General features: G+C 32.5%; 3 protein-coding genes across 5 annotated transcripts; 1 reads left to right on the plus strand and 2 right to left on the minus strand.

Annotated features, from left to right (window-relative positions):
* Positions 1–6: 6 nt before the first annotated feature.
* Positions 7–20410, minus strand: LOC123714986 (lysosomal alpha-mannosidase-like). Of its 3 annotated transcripts, none has more exons than XM_045669720.1 (16): positions 20320–20410; positions 18322–18411; positions 17245–17347; positions 15971–16052; positions 13950–14135; positions 12992–13197; positions 10959–11095; positions 7098–7231; positions 6489–6581; positions 5140–5269; positions 4611–4689; positions 3857–3977; positions 3077–3179; positions 2449–2539; positions 1662–2227; positions 7–1365 (listed from the first exon to the last, which is right to left on the minus strand). In XM_045669720.1, exons 2-16 carry the CDS (start codon positions 18406–18408, stop codon positions 145–147), a joined length of 3339 nt encoding a protein of 1112 aa, XP_045525676.1. In that variant the 5' UTR covers positions 18409–18411; positions 20320–20410; the 3' UTR covers positions 7–144. The 3 variants fall into 3 exon arrangements, with proteins under 3 accessions (XP_045525676.1, XP_045525678.1, XP_045525677.1); XM_045669722.1 differs by lacking the exon at positions 7098–7231 and adding an exon at positions 7673–7806; XM_045669721.1 differs by lacking the exon at positions 7098–7231 and adding an exon at positions 9640–9773.
* An 800-nt stretch (positions 20411–21210) lies between these two features.
* Positions 21211–22251, plus strand: LOC123715072 (the record flags this gene model as incomplete). Its single annotated transcript, XM_045669890.1, has 1 exon — positions 21211–22251. A coding segment is annotated over one exon (900 nt), but the record flags the coding sequence as incomplete, so codon positions are not given.
* A 51-nt stretch (positions 22252–22302) lies between these two features.
* LOC123715164 (DNA-directed RNA polymerase I subunit rpa49-like) lies at positions 22303–23778 on the minus strand. Its single transcript, XM_045670034.1, has 2 exons — positions 23254–23778; positions 22303–23009 (listed from the first exon to the last, which is right to left on the minus strand). The coding sequence occupies exons 1-2, from the start codon at positions 23677–23679 to the stop codon at positions 22365–22367; spliced, it is 1071 nt and encodes a 356-aa protein (XP_045525990.1). The 5' UTR covers positions 23680–23778; the 3' UTR covers positions 22303–22364.
* Positions 23779–23827: the final 49 nt, after the last annotated feature.

Genomic DNA, 23827 nt, shown 5'->3' on the forward strand with positions numbered 1-23827 from the left:
ATGCAGTTTGGAATCTTATTCTTTATTTAAATTTCTTTGACATTTTTCGGCGATTTTTGCTTGCGTATTATCAATACGTTTTGACCTCAAAAATACATAACACAAAGGGTAAATATATTAGGGGAAACTAAAAAAATCTAATATTTATTCATCTAAATAATCGTAATCAACAATGAATGTCCTTATCTGTTTAGCTTTAAGTTTAATAACAAATCCGTTATCCGAAACAGTCTCATCTTCCTTCGCCGATTTGATTTCACCAAAATTACCATAATTATTATTAAAACTTTCCACAAATACACTTTCTTTATTCCAAGACCATTTCTCTTTATCTACCCTCTGATTGGCAGCCAGCGTCGTTTCTTCAAAACCTTTAATATTTAAATTCTTAAATAAATTCGATAGATCAATTTCTACAGTTGACGTATCCGATTTCTCCAAATAATTCTCGAATCGTATCAACAATTTAGATTTCGACCACGGCTCTAATGTCAACAAATGCAAACCGATTGGCAGCTCGGTTTTTAAACCGGTGAGACGTTTGAGCGTCAGCCATTCGTCATAGGTCAGACCTTTGGCGTCTGCCACCAAAACTATTGGCTCTAAATGCATTGCAAGGATTTCTTTAGTTGTATTGTAATTTTCACCGGCATTTCGGAACAAAACACGTTGTTTCCCACGTACAACTAAGCCTACACCGTTAGCAGTTTCATTTAGGGCTTCGCCAACACCAAACGCATCATCGTGAAGCAATCGTCTGTGTAACATCAACTCAATTTGTCCTTCCTCCAACGAAGTTCCACCTTGAGAACGATCGGTTAAAATTGTCATTTTCGTATCTTTGTCTTCTATGAAAATCTCATTTGTTACCGGATAGTAATTACCAGCGATGGGTTCTTCCAAAGTTAAATTCCACTGGGGCCTTTCATTCAACCTGCGTTTCAAAGTTTGCCGTCCATTTGAATCGGTATAAAAAATTCCGTTATTTACCAAATCACTTTCGTACCGAACAATGTATTCTTTACCGGTATTATCGGTAATATCAATGGGTCCGACAACATAATCGACTTCGAAAAATTGCTTTTCGTGATAAATTCGGACACTCGCAGCTAAATTTTTATCCCCTTCAATCCACAATTCTTGAACCACGGGCCCTTGGTGTTTAGCCGTCGTTTTGAAGGACATGGATTTTGGTTGAGTTGTTTCTGGTCTGAAAATGTAAGCGCCAGAGGATCTTTCAGAGGGTTTGGTGTTATTTCCGATGCAACCAGTCCAATAGTAGAATTGTATTCTCATGTTTAATGTTCTGTCTGGAAGGATTAAATGAGTGATTTGACCGGAGCTGTCCAGACGCAGTTTGAAGTGCTGGAAATAAAAAAAATATATTTTACTGTCTTACATTTTTCTTACACATTGAAAATATTATTTTACAATCAAAAATGGTATTTCTAAGCGATATTATACACGAAGCTCAGAGAGAATAGTTGTAAGCAGAGAATCAAAATATTAATTTCAATATTTTTAACCTGATGTAAAAATACGTTTCTTGTTAATTAAAATTGTCAAAGCTTATAGATCTTTGATAAAAAGTTAAGGTTTGAGATCTTACTAGGATTTTTTAATAGCATCAAGCTATTATTTTAATATTTAATGTCTTTTACCTCATTTTCTATAAAACTTTCATCTTCCCTCTCCACAATCCTCGGTTCATCAGATAGCATCCTCAACTCTTCTTCGTTAGCAAAGGGATACCCACTCTTCTCCAAAACTCTTTCCACTCCTACTCGTAATTTCTCGATTTCATCAAAATACTCTTTTGAGCTATCTTTATCTTTTAAAACATTCCAATCAATAGTTTCGAGCTCTTGTGGATTTTTAATAATTTTTTCATCGTATTTTCCATCATTTGTATTAAAACTTGCAAAATTATCACCACTTTGGTAATTATTTGCCATGTCATTATAACTTTTTAAGTTCTCTTCACTCTTAATGACTATATCGATGTTATCTTTAAGATTTTTGAAATAATCGTTGACGTTGAGATAGAAGTCTTTTGTTCTTTTTGTTTCCCTTTTGTCCTTTTTATTTTTTCTTATAAAGAATGATTTTATTCCGAGTGGGTGAAGGTACGCCATGAATACTATTTCGTGTGTGGCTTTCGATTTTCTCGTCGGTATGTTTTTTACTGGATCTGGTATTTTTATAAGTTGTGATGTTATTTCGTCTCCTGTAATGTTTTGTCATTAACAATAGTAACATCGTCTATACGTACAAGTTAACTATGTACTTCAAAAGTTTATAATGCTTTTCGATATACGAATTGTAAATGTATATTTTAAAAATAGCATCATATGAGAAACTGGATGACAGAGAAGAATATGACTTCTTTAGATCTAAATTTACTAAAAAATTTAAATAAGAACATTTGTAGACATTAAATTTGCTTACCATTAGGAGCAAACACAGAATATGTTCCCTCTGTGACCGGCACACGGATGGGTTGTTTCACATCCCACCCTAGAGGGTTGTACATTGTCACCTGAAAAACACAGAAGTTAACGAAACTTCTGGAATATAATGTTGGTTCTGAATATTATAAAAAATATTTTAAAAGAGATCATTCGAAGTCGTTTGACGATATTTTTCTTTTAAATTAATATTTTATTTACGTTCTAAAATTTTGTATTACACGGGAAAGATCCCGGATCTTCAGAGTGGAATAACAATGCGTGATATACTATGACTGTTTGTCACAACGTTTTTAAATTGTATTAAGATGTAGATAAAATATCGTGAAATAGATGTTTTAAGTAATGGTTGAAATATAGTTGATTCAAAAATTCATTATATATATATATACATATTATATAGCACAAATAATATTGGAAAAAGATATCAGTAAACTATACACAGAATTGTCTGTTTTCTGCTTCCCATATTTTGTCATGAAATAAAAAAACCAGTGGCGCTAGATGGTGTGGACCTAAAATGTGTGTATCTGTTTCGTGATCATTTGTCTGTCTTATAGGTGATCAGCCTTCTGTGCCTGACACACTCAAAACAATTAAAAACTTACAACAAATTGCTCGCTATTTTCGGATACAGGGCAGCTGGATTCATTGAAGCGACATCTCTTGTAAGAAAGCGTAGGTAGGGACTCGTTAGGATTCAATATTTTGCTAAAATCAAAATATAATGTTTTAGCCTAATCCATCACAAATATAGAATATGTCACACGCGGACGTCTTTATCGTTAATAAGAAATCTCTTACAGGAACCACTTACAAGGAACATTTTTAGACATATACATAACATTTATAACTAACAAAACACACAGAAACACATAAAATAACAATATTTAAAAAATTCAAAACAGAATAATAATAATGAGATAACATTTAAAAAAAAGAAAAAGGTTTAATTGTGTAATGCGTGTGTGCTATGGTTGTAATTTGCCCTGGCTCAGCATTATGCTGAGGAGCAGAGTTGTTCCACATGGTCATTCTGCCAGAGACCACAGCAGCTAGTTTGCGCCTAAGTCCTAATTGTTTATTACCTAAGTCAATAAAAAATGAGCTACCAGTGTTGCAAAAACGGGAAAAACACCTATATCGATCTCTGGATACGATAATCCATTTACAAAGTTAACCTATAATATAACAATACACGGCAACGTACTCGCGAAAGTGGCATTCGAAGTGTCCATGGGCGGTGGTATAATTTAACATAAGTAAGCCTTCTGCCCGTTTGCCCACTGTTTTATAAAAAAAAACGACAGTACGTGCTAGAACTCGTACAACAGTAGTCTGAAATAAAATAAATCTTCGTTATCCCTGTTAACTGTTAAAGTACTTACTTGAAGGCCTGGTTGGCAATAAGACTGGCGTCCCGAATCGCCGAGTCCAATATCCTCTCGTAATCATGAGCTACGTGTTCCTTTTCAGTGCCAGTCACTGCGTCGTGATGCTGCATTACCCCTGCATTTTTGGAATACGTGATGGGGTTACCAAAAGAACGTAACAACTTAAAGTAAGTATTATTACCTAAGTAAAAAATTAGCAACCAATGTTGCATAAACGGGAATTGCATACCTAGATCGATCTTAAAAAATAATTATGTAATAATAAAAAGTTAGTAATTTAGTGATTAGCAAAAGACCGATTGCTTATTACAGATGTCGGTCAAAATATACATAAACACTTAATAAAATAGGTAAATGAAAATTGCTAAGAGCAGTTTCTTCCAGACAACCCAGACTAAAGTATACATATGGAGATTTCTATTTTAATAAGGGACCGTGAAGCTTTCAAGTCAAGCTATCAGAATATCAACATGGGAAAAATAAATGAAGTTCGGTTACGTCGAAGTGCGGAGCAAATAAATTCCTTAATATATTACAAAATTTTGACTTGTTCTTATTGGGATTTTTTTCCGTTTAATATATATATATATATTATAAGATGTTGGACCAAAATCTATATTATCTCAATTACAATAAAATATTAAGAAATTAGATAGTTAAAATTTGAATCATGATTAGTCATTCTATGTTTGAAGTTTGATCGTAAACCTTCAAATATTTATTTTAACAAGGAATATTTTTAACTCACCCAAAGCACTACGAAGTTCGTCCAAAACAAACTCGTTGTGTTCCTCCAAGTTAGCCAATACTTGAAGCTGTTTCAAAACCTGAAAGATTATGTCGAAAATTTTGTAATAAAACTCTTGATTAAAAATTTTTTTTTAGGTCTGGGCTTTAGAATTATTTATCTGTTGCATGATCAATTGTTAATATAGGCGAATAGATGATCAGCCTCATGTGCCTGACGCCCGTCGACTTTTTGGGTCTAGGGCAAGCTGGTTTTTGGGTCCTTCACCGTTCGAGTGAATGTTTATTGCGAACATGGACAGAAATTCCATATTAGAAACGGATATTTTAAAATAACTTCTATAATTACTATTTCCGGTTAATTTTTTAGCATTTGAATAGTTAATCCTATTATAATATCCCTGACCACGATTGGTAAAGAGGTATTGAAAAATTCGAGTTAGAAAAAATTATTAACCTAAAACAAAAGAAATATAACCCTACTTTACGACATGTCATTAGCAAATATATAGGCTGTTGTGAACGTATACCTGTAAATAGTTATTCCCAAGTCTCTCAAAGTATTTGGTGGTTGGTCTTGACGTGAAATAACCAGTCCAATAAGCTGTGGAGTCACTCGCATATGGGAAGAAGTCATCCTGCTTTATTGGAAATGTTGCGCTGTCAACAAATACATGTGTTTAATGAAGCCGGAAGGTTTTTTGGCAATATTATTTTATAAGGCCACACATAAATCCGTCGTGTTAATATCTAAATACTAAGGACGGTGCAACTCAGCCTCCTGACACCTGAGCCAGCTGACATAAGAAAATAGGCAAGTAAAACAACAACAGTGTTGGGCTTGTATCAATTTTTTTTCTCTTACTAGGGGGGACCCTACGAGATCGCTTGTTAGCGATGCCGCCCGTTGCATCTCATATAAATTTTATTAAGTTATTTGTTTTTGTATAAATGTAAGTATTAATAAATAAATAACTCTGCTAATTGGTTAAAAGTAGAAGCTGACACGCGAACAATAGATCCAGTCCTATGTGCTAAGTAGGACTCCCGTATGTCAATAAAATTGTTTTGACACTTAAAGCTGAGCTTAGACTTTGGTCCATATTTTAATTTTTTCAAGTCGCAATTTCGTCTTGAGCACTGTCAAATATGTCAAATGTCATACAGAAAAACCGACAGCGGAAACTAAAAAGTTTCCCTTTAGTTAGTTAATAATTTACAGTGTAACCATGGCAACGAACACTTAATTTTATATTGCGGTCGATGTTTGTATAATATAATTATCCTGACGCTTTCAATAAAATAAATATTATATCAACAGTTGCACAGTAAATATATCACTTACATAGTACAGGTTAATAATATATCTTATCTGTCAAGTACTTAGTTAAATTTTCCGTTAAGAATTTGATTAGGAAAGTATGCTACAATTATGATAAAAAATATATTTTCTATCTTTTAAATTTACCACCGAATAAAAACTACTTTTACTAATAAATAAGTAACCCCTATTGTATGGTTCCTCGGTCATCAAAGAGTTTGAAATAATATAGGTTTTTTTTTACTCTATATTAACCACTCGCGTACACCACACGCGAATAAGCAAAATAATGAAATGTTAATATCTATGTATCGAATGAATGCAATTTAACAGTCACAGAGAATGCCTACGTCTGGCTATACTCTCGGCCCGTAACCGGCACGCTTATAATACTAAGAAAGCCGAGTGAACAAAGTATATCAGTGCTTGTTACATACATTAAATAATTTATTCTAGTTACGGCCTGGATATGGGCCAGGACGTAGTATACAACCGACCATCCAGGGTTACATAAGGTAATTAAAATTTAAGATGAAATTATATAAATTAAATACTTACTTAGCATCCTTTACCGCTTTCAGATAACAGTCAGGAGTTGAATAGAACAATTTTATATTTAATCCATCTTTGGCGGCTTTCATGTTGCCATATCTGAAAAATATATATTTAAAACACTAACACTAAACTCGTTGATAAACAATTATTTAAAATTCTTATAAATTAAAAAATTATGGAATCATTTTGAGTCATATTAATGTATGTATTTATGTTGGACGACAAAAGGATCTGCACTGCTGCCTCCAAACGATATAACCTCAAAAAGTTTGTTGAAGTTAAAAATTAAAACTGATCATTTATTTAGATGGATGTACTCCTACTCTTAGTCTACTAACCTCTGTAGAAAACTCTTAAGTACTCATGCAAGGCAATTATTATAAGTAACATTCCCAGGGTATGAAGTCAGGTAAAATAAGGTTCTATATTTAATTTTTGTCAGAATTTACTGAGCATAAAAATTTTAATTAAAAGTAAACCTTTCATTTTTTTAAATCATGTTCGTTTTTTTATTGGAAGAAATTTCAACTCAAAAATATAAGGGAGAAATTTCTCAAATATAAGGAAAAATTGTGTTAGTTCAAATAAATAATTTCATGAATTAGTGCTTACTTAATCAATTTATCCAGATTTTTGTACCACATAGTGGCGTCTTGGTAGGTAAAATCGCCGCCCATGGTCACTATCACATTATTAGTTCGATATCGTTGAGATTGCTCTGTGACGTACTTTATAAAATCATTAAGCTGTCAACAAATATTTTTTTATTTAAAAAAAATTTTTGTAGAAAATTGGTGACAGCGCCATCTGTTAAGGTATTCATTCAATTCTCCAATAAGAACTGAAATAGTATTTGATTTCTTACTTATTTTAAATTAAACATCTTTGAATTATTAATTCATATGTTATATTTATTAATTTTATTTTAATTTTGACTTTTAATAATGTCATTAATTTATTAAAATTTGTATTTTTGCTTTCATTTTTGATATTTGAAGTAGATCGTATATTAATATTGTGTTCTGTTTACGCGACAGTAAAACAATAAGACATTCTTAAACGTATAGCCGATCCCTAATCACAATTGCTGAATAACGCTTACAACGTAATAATTTTAAAATTGTTTGCATGGAAAACTTTAAAGGAAGGTAGAGAAAGTTGACGGTGAAACTGGAAACAAAACTTACGTTATTAATTTATCCAAATTTTTAAACCACATGCCAGCGTCTTGATACTGAAAGTCGTCCCCCATAGTAACCAGCACATTATTCGTGATATAGTTCGACGCCATCTCTTGGCACTTTTTGAAAAACCCTGTAACCTGGCGAAATAACTTCATTGTAATTGCCAATTTCAGGAGATAATAAAGTAACTAATCGCACGAAGAAGAACATTTAACAATGACTAATAGTTGGATATAAATGGAGCCTGGACATGTAGAAACAAGGAAACTGTTCCTCCAACCTCGATGCGAGGATCCTCGAGCAGTCTAATCACTGGATGGCCCGATAGCACAGTGTCTATTTTTTAAAATTGAATTTTAAAAAGGGTTTGGACCTCAGCTCGGATTGTTTTGGCGAGCATAACACGGTCGAAATGGGCATTTCCCGCGACTAGAGCAAGGGCATTTTATAGCGAGGCCCGGACCTCGGCTTGGGCTGGATGTTCAATCATCTGAAGGGACTGAAGCTCACTGGATTGAGCCAAGTAGTAAAGGATCACGCCATCCCCGGTAAAAGCGGTTTTTTACTTTAAGTTGTAAATATCCTTAAAGGTCGGGATAACTTTGTTATTGAGTTTTATACAGTAAAATCGGCTCCAAATAGTTGAAGATTGTGGACTAGGCACGTAATATTTTTGGCTATATCTATAGTATTATTTTCATACTTAAGAGTATGTTCCATTGAACCCGCTAATCTTCTGCTACTGAACTACTGATTCGAATTGAAAATTGTTTGCGGTGGATTAATTCAGTTACGAATGAACGAATTCAACTCCATAATATGCAAGTATATGTGTTATTTTTTGACGTGTTTCTCTTCTAAGTTTATTTATTAATAATTGTCTTAATTTTATTAGTTGCTTTAAGTTTGTATATTTTGTGAATTCGTTTCAAACAAGTTTTAAATTTGAATGCAAATTACAGTTTTACTAAGGCCAAGGTCGTAGATAATTTTGTATCAATAATTTCTATGTTAAATTCTAATGCCAAACGTACCTAAGTAAAAAAGTATATATTAATATATAAATGCGTATTAAGTGGTATTATTATATCGTAGTATATATTAATAATTTACGCGGTTTTATAAGTAACAGCCTACTCACTGATAAAACTTTCGATATGTTTACAGCCCATGTTTATCAAAAACAAGAACTTAAGTTCTTGTTAATGTACATTTACTTTTCTTAAAAGACGTTATAACCAAATTGTTACCATTTTTTTCTGAGGGCATTGCAGACCTTTATACACAGATAAATATTTAGATAGTTTTACCGCATACAATGCATTACCACATCAATCAATGATATTGCAACATGGAAGCTTTACACCCGCAGTTCATTGCACAATGTCAGATTACAGATGATGGGACTTGAAATGACGATATGATATCTTAAGATAACCTATCGGTCATTCACATTAATGATTGAAATAACAGTTTTGATCCTTTAGGAAAATATATCAATAAAAATGTTTTGCATTGTCGCGTTGTGGGCACACATGACTAGAGTTACGTTTATATATATAACAAAATAACTAAAGTTTTCGATATATATGCCAGGAACGAATTTGCATGAAAGTCACGTGACCAAGTATGAGCTAATGTCACCATACAAATTCGTTTGGCGTTAGTGGCTCACGACTTACGAATTACGAAGTATTCGTAAATACCGTCTCTGACTGCACACATTCACATTTCGTAAGGTTACTACTTGAATACTTTTCTATGTTGAAATACTGTTCGTTTAAGTTTTATTTCTGCTCGCGGCGACACTACTACTACACATTTATAGTGTTTGTGGTGTGAGTACATCAGTACAAGTAAAATATATGAAGAAAAAAATATATATGTACTCCCCCTTGAATTAGATTTTGCATGCCATGCCAGTAACACTTTAAGTCATGCAATAGCCATGCTCTATGACTAGAACTCACTGGATAAGTTTATCTAAGTTGTGAAACCACATCTCGGCGTCTTGATAATGAAAATCTTCGCCCATTGTTATAAGTATATTATTTGTTCTATATCCTTTTGACATATTTTTTGATATCGCCAAGAATTTGTCAACCTATAATTGTATGGCTTTCAGAATTCTCAGTAATTAAAATGCTAAATTGTAAAACATATGAAGGAACACGCCCGGGTTGGATAGGTCGAGGTACAGATACCGGCAAACATCTTGAACAAATGTCCTTGCCTGCGCAGAAGCGTTTTTTAGGTATCACTGGTAGGGGGCGGCAGGAGAGTGACGTGTCGATCGCGTGATTGGTAAATCAGTTGACGTTTGTGTCCCGCCCTGTGTACGATGCGCAAACTTTCCCCCACTCCCTTGTTTAATGCTTAAGAAGTTTGCCGGTATCTGTAGCACGAAACTTGTAATGCCGTCATAAAATAATACAAACGATATTTTTTAGGAATTCATTTTAATAACGATTATAAGCAAATGCAGCGCGGACGGGAATTTTAAAAATTATGCGCGACAGTGCGATCAGTCTACTACGGATTTTATGTTTTAGATATATTACAATATCAGAATATATATTTAAAATGCTATATCAAATTGGTAGAAACAGCGGGTAACTGAAATAAATTTATTCGACGCGTAGACAAAAAATATATTTTATTTTTCGATCGAATACGCACTTTGACTTAAAAATTACCGATCTTTTTCGCGATTTTTACTAATTCATTGCTTAGCTATCTAAATTCGGGTCATTTAATTGAAATGTCTTTTCAAGTTATCAATTATTTTAAAGCCCAAATAGAAAATAAGGGGTAATAGGCAGCAATAGGTTACTTAAAAGATGGCGCTGATAATAATAAAATTAGTAAAATATCATTGAGATTCAAAATTCAATTCATCCACTATAAATAAAAACCGAGACTCCCGTCTGCCATTTGACGTTACGGCAACCGAAGCAACTGAGGCCGTGGGTTCGAATTACGAAATTTTCTTTCTATATGCAAAATTTGCACTTGCTCCTACGATGAAGGCAAACATCGTGAGAAAACCTATGTCTCGTGTGTCAGTCAGAAGACTGATCAACTACTTGTCTATGAAATAAAAATAATCTTAGAATCAATCTGAGGCCATGATATAGGGTTGTATAGCCACTGGATTACTATTATCTATGACAAATCCAATACGTTTTTGTCATACTTGACGTTGACACTATGAATTATACTCAGAGTATTTTGACAATTTACTTCGCGTTTTTCAAATCTTAACGTCACAATAAAAACATCATCTCACCCGTTCATCAACATTGTACATCGGTGAATGTGGGTCATCAATGATGGGTTCATCGTCGCAGAGCACGTCGAAGCAAAATCCAGGCGGCGGCGAATATGTATTGTAAAGGACACCAGTGAAGATGTCTGATGATGCACCTTTATAAAATAATTAAAAAAGGGTTTATGTTCGCTAATATACACTAGCCTAATAATGCCTTGCAATTTAGCAGCTAAGCTCCTGTAGCAAGCTTTAGAAAATTTTGATTTACTTCAACCAATAAATGCCAATAAATGAATTTTGTTCTTTAGTTCTAAAAGTACTGAACCGTAGTTAATGCAGTCCCAAATATAAAGTTACATTATCAGGGAACAACCTTATCTATATATAATTTGTTAGTGAGCATCAATATTTTTGAAGTGAAACTTCTTTATCAGCGTTGTAAAAAAAATGAACGTCACATTTTTCCGTTACACGACCATCTATTTCTTGTCCCTACCACGGTTGATTCGAAGAAACCATTAATAACAAAAATATATTGTTACGAGCTAGGGGATCTAATAGAAAATGCCGTAGATTTCTTCAAGGGTTTATTTCTTGAAAAAGTAATGAGGAATTTATGGGCACAAATTAATCGCAGAAATGCACTTATAACACGCACAAAAACAGTCACTAATTACTTCACTAATGCACACTTAACACAGTACTTTATCACTTGTATTCACTTTATCGCTTCGGTGTTTCTCTCGTGTTATCGCATTCCAAACTAAAGGCGACTAGTCGCGTTTCGGCTCGCTTATATATATATATATCCCTGGGAATAATTCTAAACAATATTCGAGAACTTTCTAGGCGGGCTTGCTACTGAGTAGCGATTGCACAATTCTAGAACGTTCGCACTCTTTGTCTCTTTCGCACGTTGCTCCGTCCTTGTCGTACGGCGTTCTAGAGTGCTCGTCTAGTTTCGAGAAAGTTCTGATCTTCTCTCTCTCTCTCGTATCATTTCGTCCTTGTCTCACACCTAGAAAGTTTGGTCTAGAATATTCCTTCACCTAGGCCTGAAAACGCCTGAAAACGGGTCTCCTGAAAACTGCACCACTCGACTACACATGTTCTGAAACTGACTGAAAAAATGTTTCAGCTTCCTGAAAACTAGGGTAACATTATGGAAATTACAATTAACTAATATGTGATTGAGCCTCTCCTGAAACGGTCAGAAATCATATTTCATCCTGCTGAAAAGTTCTCTAACTAGTGGAAAAATCTAGAAACATTGTAGTCGACCCGTCTTCGTAACAATATAATAACAGTGATTGAACATGAAATTCTGTATTAATCTTAGTAGTAATAAGGTAAAATGAAATAATTGTATTATTTGTATTCATGTCTATGTTAAACTTTATCTAATTCAACTGTATTTAACCAATTTGTGTTAAGTTGCATATAGTAGATAATTTTTCGAAAAACAAGGTCATAAAGAAGTTTCACTTATTACGTGTGTACACTAGTACACGCACACATTTTATATTTATTTTCGCAAGAGGCGTTACTGAGATCCTGACATCTCCTATCTAGGGGTTTGTATTGGAAAAATAATGTTTGTACTAAATAGTGCATTGGTTGAGGAAGGATCTTATATTATAACGCTACGGAAACAACGTGTGCACAAACTGCACCCACAATGAGAACAGATAGTTTGGCTAAGCCCGTTATTACGCGCGAATTATTTTTTATTTATTCCGTATCACCTCGACGTCCGTTGTTCCACTACTGAGCGTTTTTTAAGACAGTTATTCCCACGCACTGGTGGAACCAGTTGCCCACTGAAATATTTCCGAACCAATACGACATAGGAAAGAGCGTACCAATTCTTAAGAAGCTAGCAATGGACTTGCGAGCCGTCTGGCGTGTGTCCATAGGCGGCGGTATCACTTAGCAGGTGAGCCTTCTGCCCATTAGATCCGTGTTATATAAGAAAAGGCGTCTGAACACCTACTTGTCTGTAAATCATATCAAATGGTTGCAATCTGGGGCCAACTGCATAATTAACCTACCTAGATTATCATCCCCTCTCCAAATCATTTCCATCTCCTTATTATTCAGTCTTGTTCTTTTGTCCTGGTAGTCAATACGGCCGAGAAACAGTCCATCATAGCCCATACCGGCTAAAAGAGACGCGAACTCCCGTGAATGACCGAACGGATCTATTTGCCAACCCACCCTTGGTATACCACATACTCCAAATGTCTCGTTTAGTTTTCTGTAAACAGTTAATTATTGATAAAGTATAGAACCGTAACCGTAGCCTGCATCAAGTAAACGTGACAAAAGATTTGTGATTACATTTTTTGAAGTGAAACTTCTCGGATGAAAATCGGCGTTGTAAAAAAATGTCACATTTTTCGGGTTACGCGTCACATTATTCCGTTACGCGATATCTTTCTTGTCCCTACCACGGTTGATTCGAAGAGATTCGAAGCCATTAATAACAAAAATATATAACAACGATAACAATGATAATAATAATTCTATTACAATTAATGAAATTCTGTAATAATCTTAGTAGTAATAAGGTAAAATTAAATAATTGTATCATTTGTATTCATGTCTATTAATAAAAACCTTTTGTTAAACTTTATCTAATTTTATTTTATTTAACAAATTTCTCAAAAGTTTCATATAGTAGAGAATTTTTTGAAGGTCATAAAGAAGTTTCATTTCTTACGTACACTAGTACACGCACACATTTTTTTTTTGTACTATCATTATGATTTTGTAAACATTTTTTCTTTGGAGTTGCTTTATACATTCTCTTTTTTGAGTTTATCGTTAACACTTCTACTTTAGTATTGTGCTCTCTGTAAATAAAATAATAACTTCTATCTTTATTCATTTTACGCAAAAACAATTTGAAGGAAAGAGACAAAAACAGTGCACTGATTCAGCACACTCGAATGATGAGATACTTTCACGACAACATTGGTATATAAATATGTTTGATTATTTTCTTACCTCAAACCTCGTGTAAACTGATCAATGGTGCTCTGATAATGCGAAGCCGCCTCATCATTCATACTCCACGCACCGCCTACGAATTGCAGCCTCCCCTGCCTCACCATAGTATGAACCTTGTGACGCACATCATCACCCTGGCGGACCCACCATTTCCAGAAGAACGCTGTCTCAACGTAGATGAAACTGAGCGAGAAAGACAATAAAATTGGGGTCTATACGGGTAATATTCTAGTATTCAATATTTACATTGAAAAAAATAAAGTAATAGAAAAATATACTTAATTAAGAATATATTCAGTTACTTAATCCCGAAATGTATGTATTTTTCTCCACAAACGAGATAACTAATAGTCATATTTTATCCTTTAAACTTTAAAGTAATCCTTTTAAAATAGGTAAATTTTAACTTCGGAAACAGTAAAAGTTCTATCAAAATCGGTGCAGTAATTTTTTTACATAACTACACGTATTTGATCGTGTCCGGTACATATGTGTTGTTGTCACCTGACAATACCTAATTAAACTCAAACTCAAAATATCTTTATTCATATAGGTAACCAAGTACATTTATGAACCTCAATAGAAAAGATGTTAAATTGAATCTAAATTTACATTTACTACCAGTTCGCAAGTCAATGGCGGAAAGCGGGCAAAAAGAACTGGCCTGAAACTCTCCGCCACTCTTTTTAATCGCCAAGTTTTGAGTCATACAAATTGTTTAAACTGGAGCAAATCAATGCCAAAGATTAGGATCATTTAAATAATCGTGAAATTTGTTGATTAATTGACGTTTAACGAGATTTTTGAATTTAATAAGTGATAATACTCTAATTTCGTTTGGGAGTGTAAAGAGGAATACAATTTCCATATAAGGAGTGGTTTGTCTTCTGGGGCCTGATTGGTCGTACGCTTACATTAGTACCGTTTCGAGTATTATACTGGTAAAAGTAAAAATTGTTTTAAAATCGTTTATATTTTATAATTCTTTTATTTTTCTTGCCGTAGGCTTCAAGAATATATTGACCAGATAGTGTCATAATATTTAATTCCTTAAAGTTATTCCGTACCGACAACCTGCGGGAACACTTTATTTATTCTAAGCATTTCAAGTTTCTTTATTAGTGGGGTTAAGCTGTAACAAGAAACATGATAATCCCATTAAAGAAAGCTTAGACTCCATAAATTCTTTGGAAATCTACACTTGCTTCGTTACTACAGTAAGCCCTAAAAGTTCTTGCATATCCTCAAATAAATGAAAAAAATTACATAAAGCGTTTGATAAGGTGTATCAACCAAGTAGCAAAGTTCATACGTATTATATTCTGCTATATTTTAGTTGGCATCAAGATCCTAGTTGTTGTTAATGTTTGAACCTTTAATATAGATTTAAAAAATCTAAAATGATCTGTATTCATATAACCAATGCATTGTAATAAAACAATCTAATATAAAAAAAAATACTTTGAAGTTTTCACCAATGTACTCCACAATTACACCAAATGAAAATCTGACATTTTAGTACTAATTAATTGTGAATAGCTGTAGGTCAATAAAAAAATACTTTTGTAAAGTTATAAAATTGTAAAGCACCCAAAACGGTATTTTTTTTATTCAACTAGCGAGTTGCGAGTAGATACTTCACGGAATCAACCAATTTTATACTTGTTTTTATAGAACACGGCGCAAAACGACAGGATGCACATCTGATGTTATGTGATACCGCTCATTGCCCGAGGGTGCGCGAGTGCGTTGCCGGCCTTTTAAAAATATAATATCGAGGGCTACGTAACTACGTTGAATGGATACAAGACTAATCTATCATAAATTCGAACCGGAATTAATAAAATTTATCAGTCCTAAAACATTAGTCATATCTATCTATTATCATATACAAGAGCAAATATGACATTACAAATTTTACACATATACACAAATTTATATGAACATAGAAATTACATAGTTAAAAATTATTGTACAGGCGAACAGGAACACAATTTAAAAAAAAACATAATACCAACCGTCTCTTAGGATCCTCCCACAGTTCTTTCACGACAGAGTCTAAAATATACTGAACCCCCGCCTTTTGAATGTTGTTTCGACCTAAAATATAATAATATTACTAACATACAATATAAATCACGTTTTTATTTCAAGACGTTTCTCGATTGCCTCGAGCGCTGACTAATATTTCTACCTTCATAAAATAATTGTTAATCTGATAAACGAGTTAAGTTCAGTAGCGGTTGTTTTATGTTTAAATATATGTTAAATGAAGCACTTTGAAGCTGACTGTCAACTGACTTTAATCGTTTAAATCAGAAGCTTATAACTAACATACAATCATATCATAACACCCTTATACTTCATAGACTTCTTCAAATAATTTGTACGCGGCTTCGGAAAGATAAGCAAACTCGCTCGACGAGTGCTGCGTGTAGTGTTAGATTTTTTTGAGAGAGAGTTATTATTATTATTTTTTAAATTAAGATACAGGTACTATAAACCTATATAAGTGGGTATTTACATACAAAATGAGTTATCATAAAACACGAGTTTGTACGCTACCCTCAGTTGATTTACGTAGTTTAGTTAAGAGTATAGAGAAACTCGTGGGAAATCTTATTGATTAACTTTCCATTATATACAATAAATTCTACAATGTTAGTGTTGTAACTTAGCACTTTTGTTTTTCATAAACATAACATGTATTAAAATCAATTACTTACTAGCTGACTCGGCGAACTTCCTACCGTACAATCAATGTCGTGTTACAGATTAGATGAACTTAATTTATGATATTATGAAATATTAATTTCACTACTTTATTAATAAATTAACATAATAAGAAATAAGCGTCTGAAATTCCCACAAATATAATAATTTTAATATTTATTATGATATTCGGGACGGAGAGAAATACAACTCAAGAAACCATACAGCCCAACCGTTCTCGAAGTGTTCAAAGATGTGTCGGTTGACTTTAAGGACTGATAAATATCTCCAGTTCAAATTATGTTAGGCCAGCGTCGCAACCCATACTTATAATTTATTATGTTAGTTATAAATTTCATTTTGAACCATTAGAAACAGTGGACACGAAGTGTTTTATTACCACCAACGTCCACCTAACTTAATAAGTAATAATAAAATTTGGACAAAAGATTTAATACTATTCTTACGGACCTAACAGACTTCCTATCTGTAATACAAAAAATATTGTTAATCTAAACCATTCACGAATAGGCCAGAAGATTTGTATATAAAGGTATAAAAATAAGATTTTAATACTCACTACCAAAGTAATATTGATCGACAGTTTTAAGCCAGCCTACATCGTCGTGCGTGTGTGGTACTATATGTACGTTTAGCACGCCCGGTTCCGCTTGTGTACAACTCTAGAAAAAAAGTAAGTGCGTATACATGTCAGAGGTGAATCTTCTTTGGCAAACTAATTTTTAAGTCTGGTTCATATTTATATAAATCTACAACTTTATGTTTCCGAGACTTAGAGAAAAAGGGGAAAAGGAAGATGTGTTAGGAATTTAATGAATTTAATTGTCATTAAAATATGAAGTGTCGAAAATTAATACAAATTAAAAAAATATATATATATAATAAATAGAAAACAAAATTCCGAACGTAAATTTTGCTCCATGGCACTGTGCGTGATGCGACGTTCCTTCTATCTCACTCTCTCTATCTTTCTCACTTGCTGGCTCCCTATTCTCACTCCATTACTTCATGCTACGTTCACCCTTTCTCACTCTCTTTCAATCTATCTCAATCGTTCTCAAAAATTACCCGCGTGCGCGCAAAGGTATTTCACTTCACAAAAATTGCGACTGTGGTGCATACATCAATAAACGATCAATGAAATACGCAAGAAATGTGTTTGTCCCTAATGGAACTTACACAAAAAGGAATCGATACTATTGACATTAAGGCACCAAGGCTAAACCCCTTAGTGTTATTTCGTGTTTTCTGTACTTTTAGTTATTCATTAAAAGGCAATAATAAAAACGAAAAACATATATTAAATACGAGACTGATTATTTTCGCCATAATCTCCATATTCTAAAGCGACACCGACAAAATCGTATCAAATAACGTACGAGCCAACTTCGTTACACCTTAAGATTTTTTTATTAAGCCCTATTACCAACTTCTCTCTCCATAAAAACGTCAGGAATCAAGGAATATTTTTTTAATCCAGAGTTGGTCTGTCTACGAGTATGCCACTTAGCAACATATTTGCGATTAATTGTAATTTATATATCTAGATGGTCCTTATAATTGATTCTCATGCGTGTACCACGATTTTTGCGAGTATCTGTAAGTGTACCTTTTCTATAAATACAAGTATACCAACCTCATAACCGCATTTCTCGACAGTCTTCGGGAGCTCCACTGGTATCCCACACACTGCGCTCACGAAAAACAAAACTGTTACTATCATTTTCTGAAACAGAAATAACTCGTTGTACCAATCACCGTGTTCAAACAAAGATGGTTAACCTAATATCGGATATTGACGCGATTGGGACATTCGCGTATGTAGAAGCGAAGTACCAAAAAACTACCAACTTACGAGCTTTGAAGTAGTAATACAATTACATAACTTTATTTATTTTCAAAACCTTTTGCAGGACAATTTATGGCACACTATTTAGATTTTTTAAGACAGTAAAAATTCCCTAAGTTTTTCATTGTTATATGTGTTTAGTATACCATTCACTCGCTATATATTTATGAAAATATTATGTATGTTTACAAAAATAGTGATATGTTTACTAGAATAGAATATAAGCACAATGTTAATACTCGGAACAAACGCAGGCTGCAATTTCCCCGTATTAGACTATCTAAAGTTAGTCATTCTCTTTTGGGAAAAAGAATACTTTTCTTTAATAAAATCCCAGAGGCTCTTTTATCTCTGCCTTTTAATAAATTTAAGAAATGCATTAGAGAAAGGCTTACTACAAAGTTAACGATTATCTAGTTAATAAAGCTACTTCTAATAAATTTGCAAAATTTGTTTTATAATAAATGTTGTTTGACGATTTGCTATTTTAAAAGAGTACCGAGAGTTTTTTACGCCGGCTTTTCCTCTCGGCCTACATCCTCTGTCTTCTTTGCCGATGACTAGGGATGTCTACCTATTTAAATTTAATGACGTGATACTTGTATCTTATTTTCCGTAATAAACATATTTTATTTTATTTTTATTAGTTTAGGTTTCAACAGTGAAGTAAGATAGAAACCGGAGGTCCCTTGTAAAGTTTTGTCATAAAACGTCTATGTAAAGTAAATAAATCATTATTGAACCTCATTAAAGCCTCAACTATCGTCTCTTATCAGTGTATTTACTGGGAATGGTAATAATGTCATTTATTTATAATATTTGCTAACTTCTGATTAGCTTGAGCTAACTGACCGTGTGGGTTCCACTATTGATAACGTATGAGAAATACAATCATTATAATAAACAATTGAGATCACAGATACACTATCAAAACGATTTAAATACAAATTAATAACATTATATTTTTGCTACTTCTGAGCTACTTTTTAAATTAGAATGTGTACAAGAAGTTGTCAATTAATCCGGTAGCTAACCTTATAAATGTTCTAAGAATTCTTTATCTGTACAGCCAACAAAAACTAGACTGACCCGCTTTGATTGATACTATCCTGGTACAAATCCTGTTTCGCTTACTGCCTAGTCCAAGTTCATTCGTAACAGGGTCAATTCATCTTAATTTCAAAATGTTTAATACCTACCTACTCTACAAGTTTTCGCAAAAAGTATTCTCTTATTTAGGAAGAGACAAGACAGTAATATTTCTTCACAACATATGTAAAGAAAAATGAAATAAACAGTAATCTCTCACTGTAAAACCTATCAACATAATTCGCCTTAAAAATCCCAGAACTATGTAAGAACCGTTGACGTCCCATATCATAATCGTTACCTTAGGTATGATACGTAAATCGCAGAAGAATAAAAGCGTCGCTCTTGTATTTAAAGAAAACGCGCGTAATAGCACTGAATTAACAATTGTTTAATTTGTTTTTAATTAAGTTTATAAAGAAACTAAATATGTAATATGAAAGAAAAATTTGAATATTTTTCGTAGGTGATATAAAGTGTGATTTCCAACTCAATCAGCATTGTTCCTTTCATTATTAACTTTGAGATAAAACACAACAATAAAAGTTGTAGGCGAAGATTGAGATTATTCGAAAGGTTATCCAATTATTTAATAAATGAGAATCCTAACAAACATATAAAACATTTAAAAAAAACTCCTTTTAGGTCATAAAATATATCTATATTTATGTATAGTAGTAAGCAAATAATACTTACAAAAAAACTCCAATTGAATTTGAACTGTTTTACGAATTTAAATCATAATTATATGTAATATATACGTTCGCACTGGATGCAATTTTACAACTGACAATAAGCCAGGCGTTTAACAAAAATTTAAATGTTGCTTGAGGCTTCGAGCTGCCATAATATTGCCGATTATTTAATTTAGGGTAAAAATCTGGCAGTTTGATTTTCTGTTTTTTTTTTGCGAAATGTCGTTAGTTTCAAAGCATTTGGAATTAAAAAAATATACACCGGATTACAGATGCTTTCTATGGCACAATTAAAAATCATTTGACACTGTAATTAACAAAATTGATATACAAATGACCATTTTTTGCATGTAAAATATATATACATAAAAACATTTCGAATTGTTATGACTTATTCCAGACAGTTTTCGGTATCGGTAAAATAGTAAAATTGAGCGTTAAGGTTTGTTTAACTTTGGTCAATTGCAAACAAGCGACGCAAAAAGTGCATGCTTTACTTTAGAAATACTGATTCGAAAAAATCAAAGAAACAATATATTATCTATTATTGAGTAATGAATTTTAAAGTTTTGGCAGAAAAAATAATAAATACAAGATACATGACATAATATGTATGTAGAATTGTACAGTAGATGTGGGAAAATTTATTTTTCATTGTTCAGCCACACTGATGCTAACTTCAGATAAAAAAGATCCTTCATCCTAGGTATGTCAATTGTCGGGTGATATGTCAATTCATTGACTCAATATCAATACTAAATAATGTTTGTAAACTTAAAACTTAGCCACGAAATTTAGACTTATAGAAAATAGAGCAATTACGTACAGTATTTAGATCTTTTTGGATAAAGCTATCGTGTCTCAAGTATAATAAACTATATTGTGAATATTATTACAAAATATATCCATAATGTATCAATTTTCACCATCTTCAACTGCACTTCTAGAAAGATGTATACAATTAGCTAAACAAAATGAGCAGACTAATGCATGGAAAGAACGATTTTTAGTCAGTATGGACCCCAAAGTAACTGATAGTTCTGAAGAAACACTAGCTGTATGTAATCTAGAAAGTTCGGAAGAAATGGAAATGATTGTTAATCCGACTTTTACTGACGACAAATATAGAGAGATAAAAGCGGATCCAATATTGAATATTAATGTTTTATTCGAAAATGACACCAATGGAGAATTGTTAACAAAATTAGCACAAAATATAGATGATACATCTGCTGAGAAAATGTTTAATCACATGATGAAAAACCACTTAAACTTGAAGCATATAGAAAGCTTTTTTAAATATTTTTTACCACAATACTTTAAACAACACCAGAGTCGGTTGTGTGTAGATGTTATGATGAATGCATATGAAGTTTATCCAGCCCAGTTCCACATAATTTTAAAAAATGTTGTGAATGATGAAACAAGTACAAATATTTTACAAGAATTTGTTTCTACATTAAGTCCTTCTAAACAGACTGACATTTTGAAAATAATTATGGTGTCTAATATTTCTACTTATACATTTATGAGACACATATTTTCTATTCATGCTTGCTATAAAAATTGTGTAGGAAATGAGAATATAGACAATTTTATATTTGACAAACTGAAAGAGGCATCAGTAGACTGTGTCACAGATAAGCATTATGGAAGACTTTTGTTTACATATTTACAAAACAAAAAAGATTGTATTAACATACATTTAAAGAATATTGTGGAGCTTCACAGATCGCCTTTTAGAAGACCATGTTTAAATCTTTTAAATGGAATATCTGAAAAGTCTAATTAAAATTTTAATTCAAGAGTTACCATTAATTAGTGTATCTGATTAATTACTTAAATGTTGATTTCATATTAAAATTACTGTTTTACAATATTTAGGTTATCAGCCTTACAATTTGATAAGCTCATGCACAATTATAACCAAGGTACCCATAAAGAAAAAAATGTCTTTCAATAAACTTAGTTTAATTACTTTATTAACTATTTATATTTATTTTTTACTTTATTACTATGTAATTATAACATTTATTAGTTATGAAACTATTTCCTTCTTTTAAACACTTTGACTTGTAGAGGTAATTTTAGATGCAACACACTTTTATCCCCTTGCTTTATTTGCGTAGCTCCTGTTACTCTTACTTTACTTAAAACAGTCCTTGGTGCAATTTTCATGACCTCACACACAGTATCCATATTTATTTTAAAATTGTTCATTAAAAGTAATAAAACAACAAAATGACAGAATGCTTTATCTTTATACTCTGCAGGACGTCCACGTTTATTATTAATAGATGTTGTAAAATTTTGAATTATGATACTGTTTAGTGTAACTGAACTATTACATATATGATAAGTTTTCTTGTTTATGTCTCTCATAGTTGCAGTAAAGAATTTTGCTAGACAACTTGCATATATGCCATATACTTTTTGCATTTCTGTGGGATTTTTATCAACTATAACTTGTATGGATGGTAGTATTTCCTCACTACAATCCTTATCTTCAATTTCAGATAAAATCTTTTCAAAATCATCTTCATTGATTATTTTCTTTGTGTCATAAACATCTTCAACACTTGTGGCAGTTCTATTTATTGGTGGTACATAGAAATCATCTGATTCAGTTATATTTTCATAGTTAGATGTATCAAGCTGATCTACACTAACATTTGCTATAGTTTTTTCAACCTGAAATTTTGTAAAATATATAAATTAAATTATTATATTCAGTAATCCCAACAATTTAGTAATTATCTACAGATAAATTGCCACACTTTAAGATACATCAAAATTAGCACCAAAGAGAAACAAAGTTTTCTTCAAATATTTAAAACAAGATAAATTGATGTAAATCTAGAGCGCATATTGAATTTACTTTAGAAAATAATTCCAACTTCATTTATTAGCATTTATTATAGTAGATTTTTTTTACCTGTTGAGTAACTGTCTCGACATTCATCTTTAATTTCTCTCTCTGTTCCATTTGTTTTTTCTGCTTCTTTGAACCAAATTTACGGCTTAACTCTAATCCACTCGTCTCCAGGAGTTGAGATGCATTTAGATCATTTTTAATCACTGGTTTTAATTCAACATGACCTGCTTCTATTATGCGAACTTTCCCTGTTTTTCGATCTCGAGCGATCAACAACGTTTTCCCTATTGATTCACTTTCTTCTTCTCCTGTATAAACAATATCTCCCAGTTGAGTTAATACAGTTTTTTTGTCGTTATCTTCATTAGTAAACAGTGAACACTCAGTATCATTAAATTCGGCCGTAACATATGCATTTTGAAAATTAACTATCATCGGATAAGATGATCGTTTCGGATACACCACGTCTGGTGTTAATTCTGTCATATTTTAGTTATATTGTTAATGAAACTGGATCATAGCACGTGATAAACTCTAACGTTATTTTAAGGTTACGTTAAAAAAGTAAATAAATACTATCAAATATCAATCTTTAGGATGAAATCTGACAGTGAGCAACGTATACATCAAAGTC

Source organism: Pieris brassicae, chromosome 10, assembly GCF_905147105.1.
Source record: "Pieris brassicae chromosome 10, ilPieBrab1.1, whole genome shotgun sequence".
In the NCBI taxonomy this organism is placed as follows: domain Eukaryota; kingdom Metazoa; phylum Arthropoda; class Insecta; order Lepidoptera; family Pieridae; genus Pieris; species Pieris brassicae.

Excerpts from the sequence above, each read along its gene's own strand:
- LOC123714986 (XM_045669720.1), bottom strand. The coding sequence starts at position 18,408 with ATGATAGTAACAGTTTTGTTTTTCGTGAGCGCAGTGTGTGGGATACCA. Across the intron at positions 5,270-6,488 it reads AAAGCGGTAAAGGATGCTAA|CGCAACATTTCCAATAAAGC; the intron begins GTAAGTATTTAA and ends ATTTGTTGACAG. Across the intron at positions 2,228-2,448 it reads TTCTGTGTTTGCTCCTAATG|GAGACGAAATAACATCACAA; the intron begins GTAAGCAAATTT and ends AAAACATTACAG.
- LOC123715164 (XM_045670034.1), bottom strand. The coding sequence starts at position 23,679 with ATGACAGAATTAACACCAGACGTGGTGTATCCGAAACGATCATCTTAT. Across the intron at positions 23,010-23,253 it reads TCGAGACAGTTACTCAACAG|GTTGAAAAAACTATAGCAAA; the intron begins GTAAAAAAAATC and ends ACAAAATTTCAG.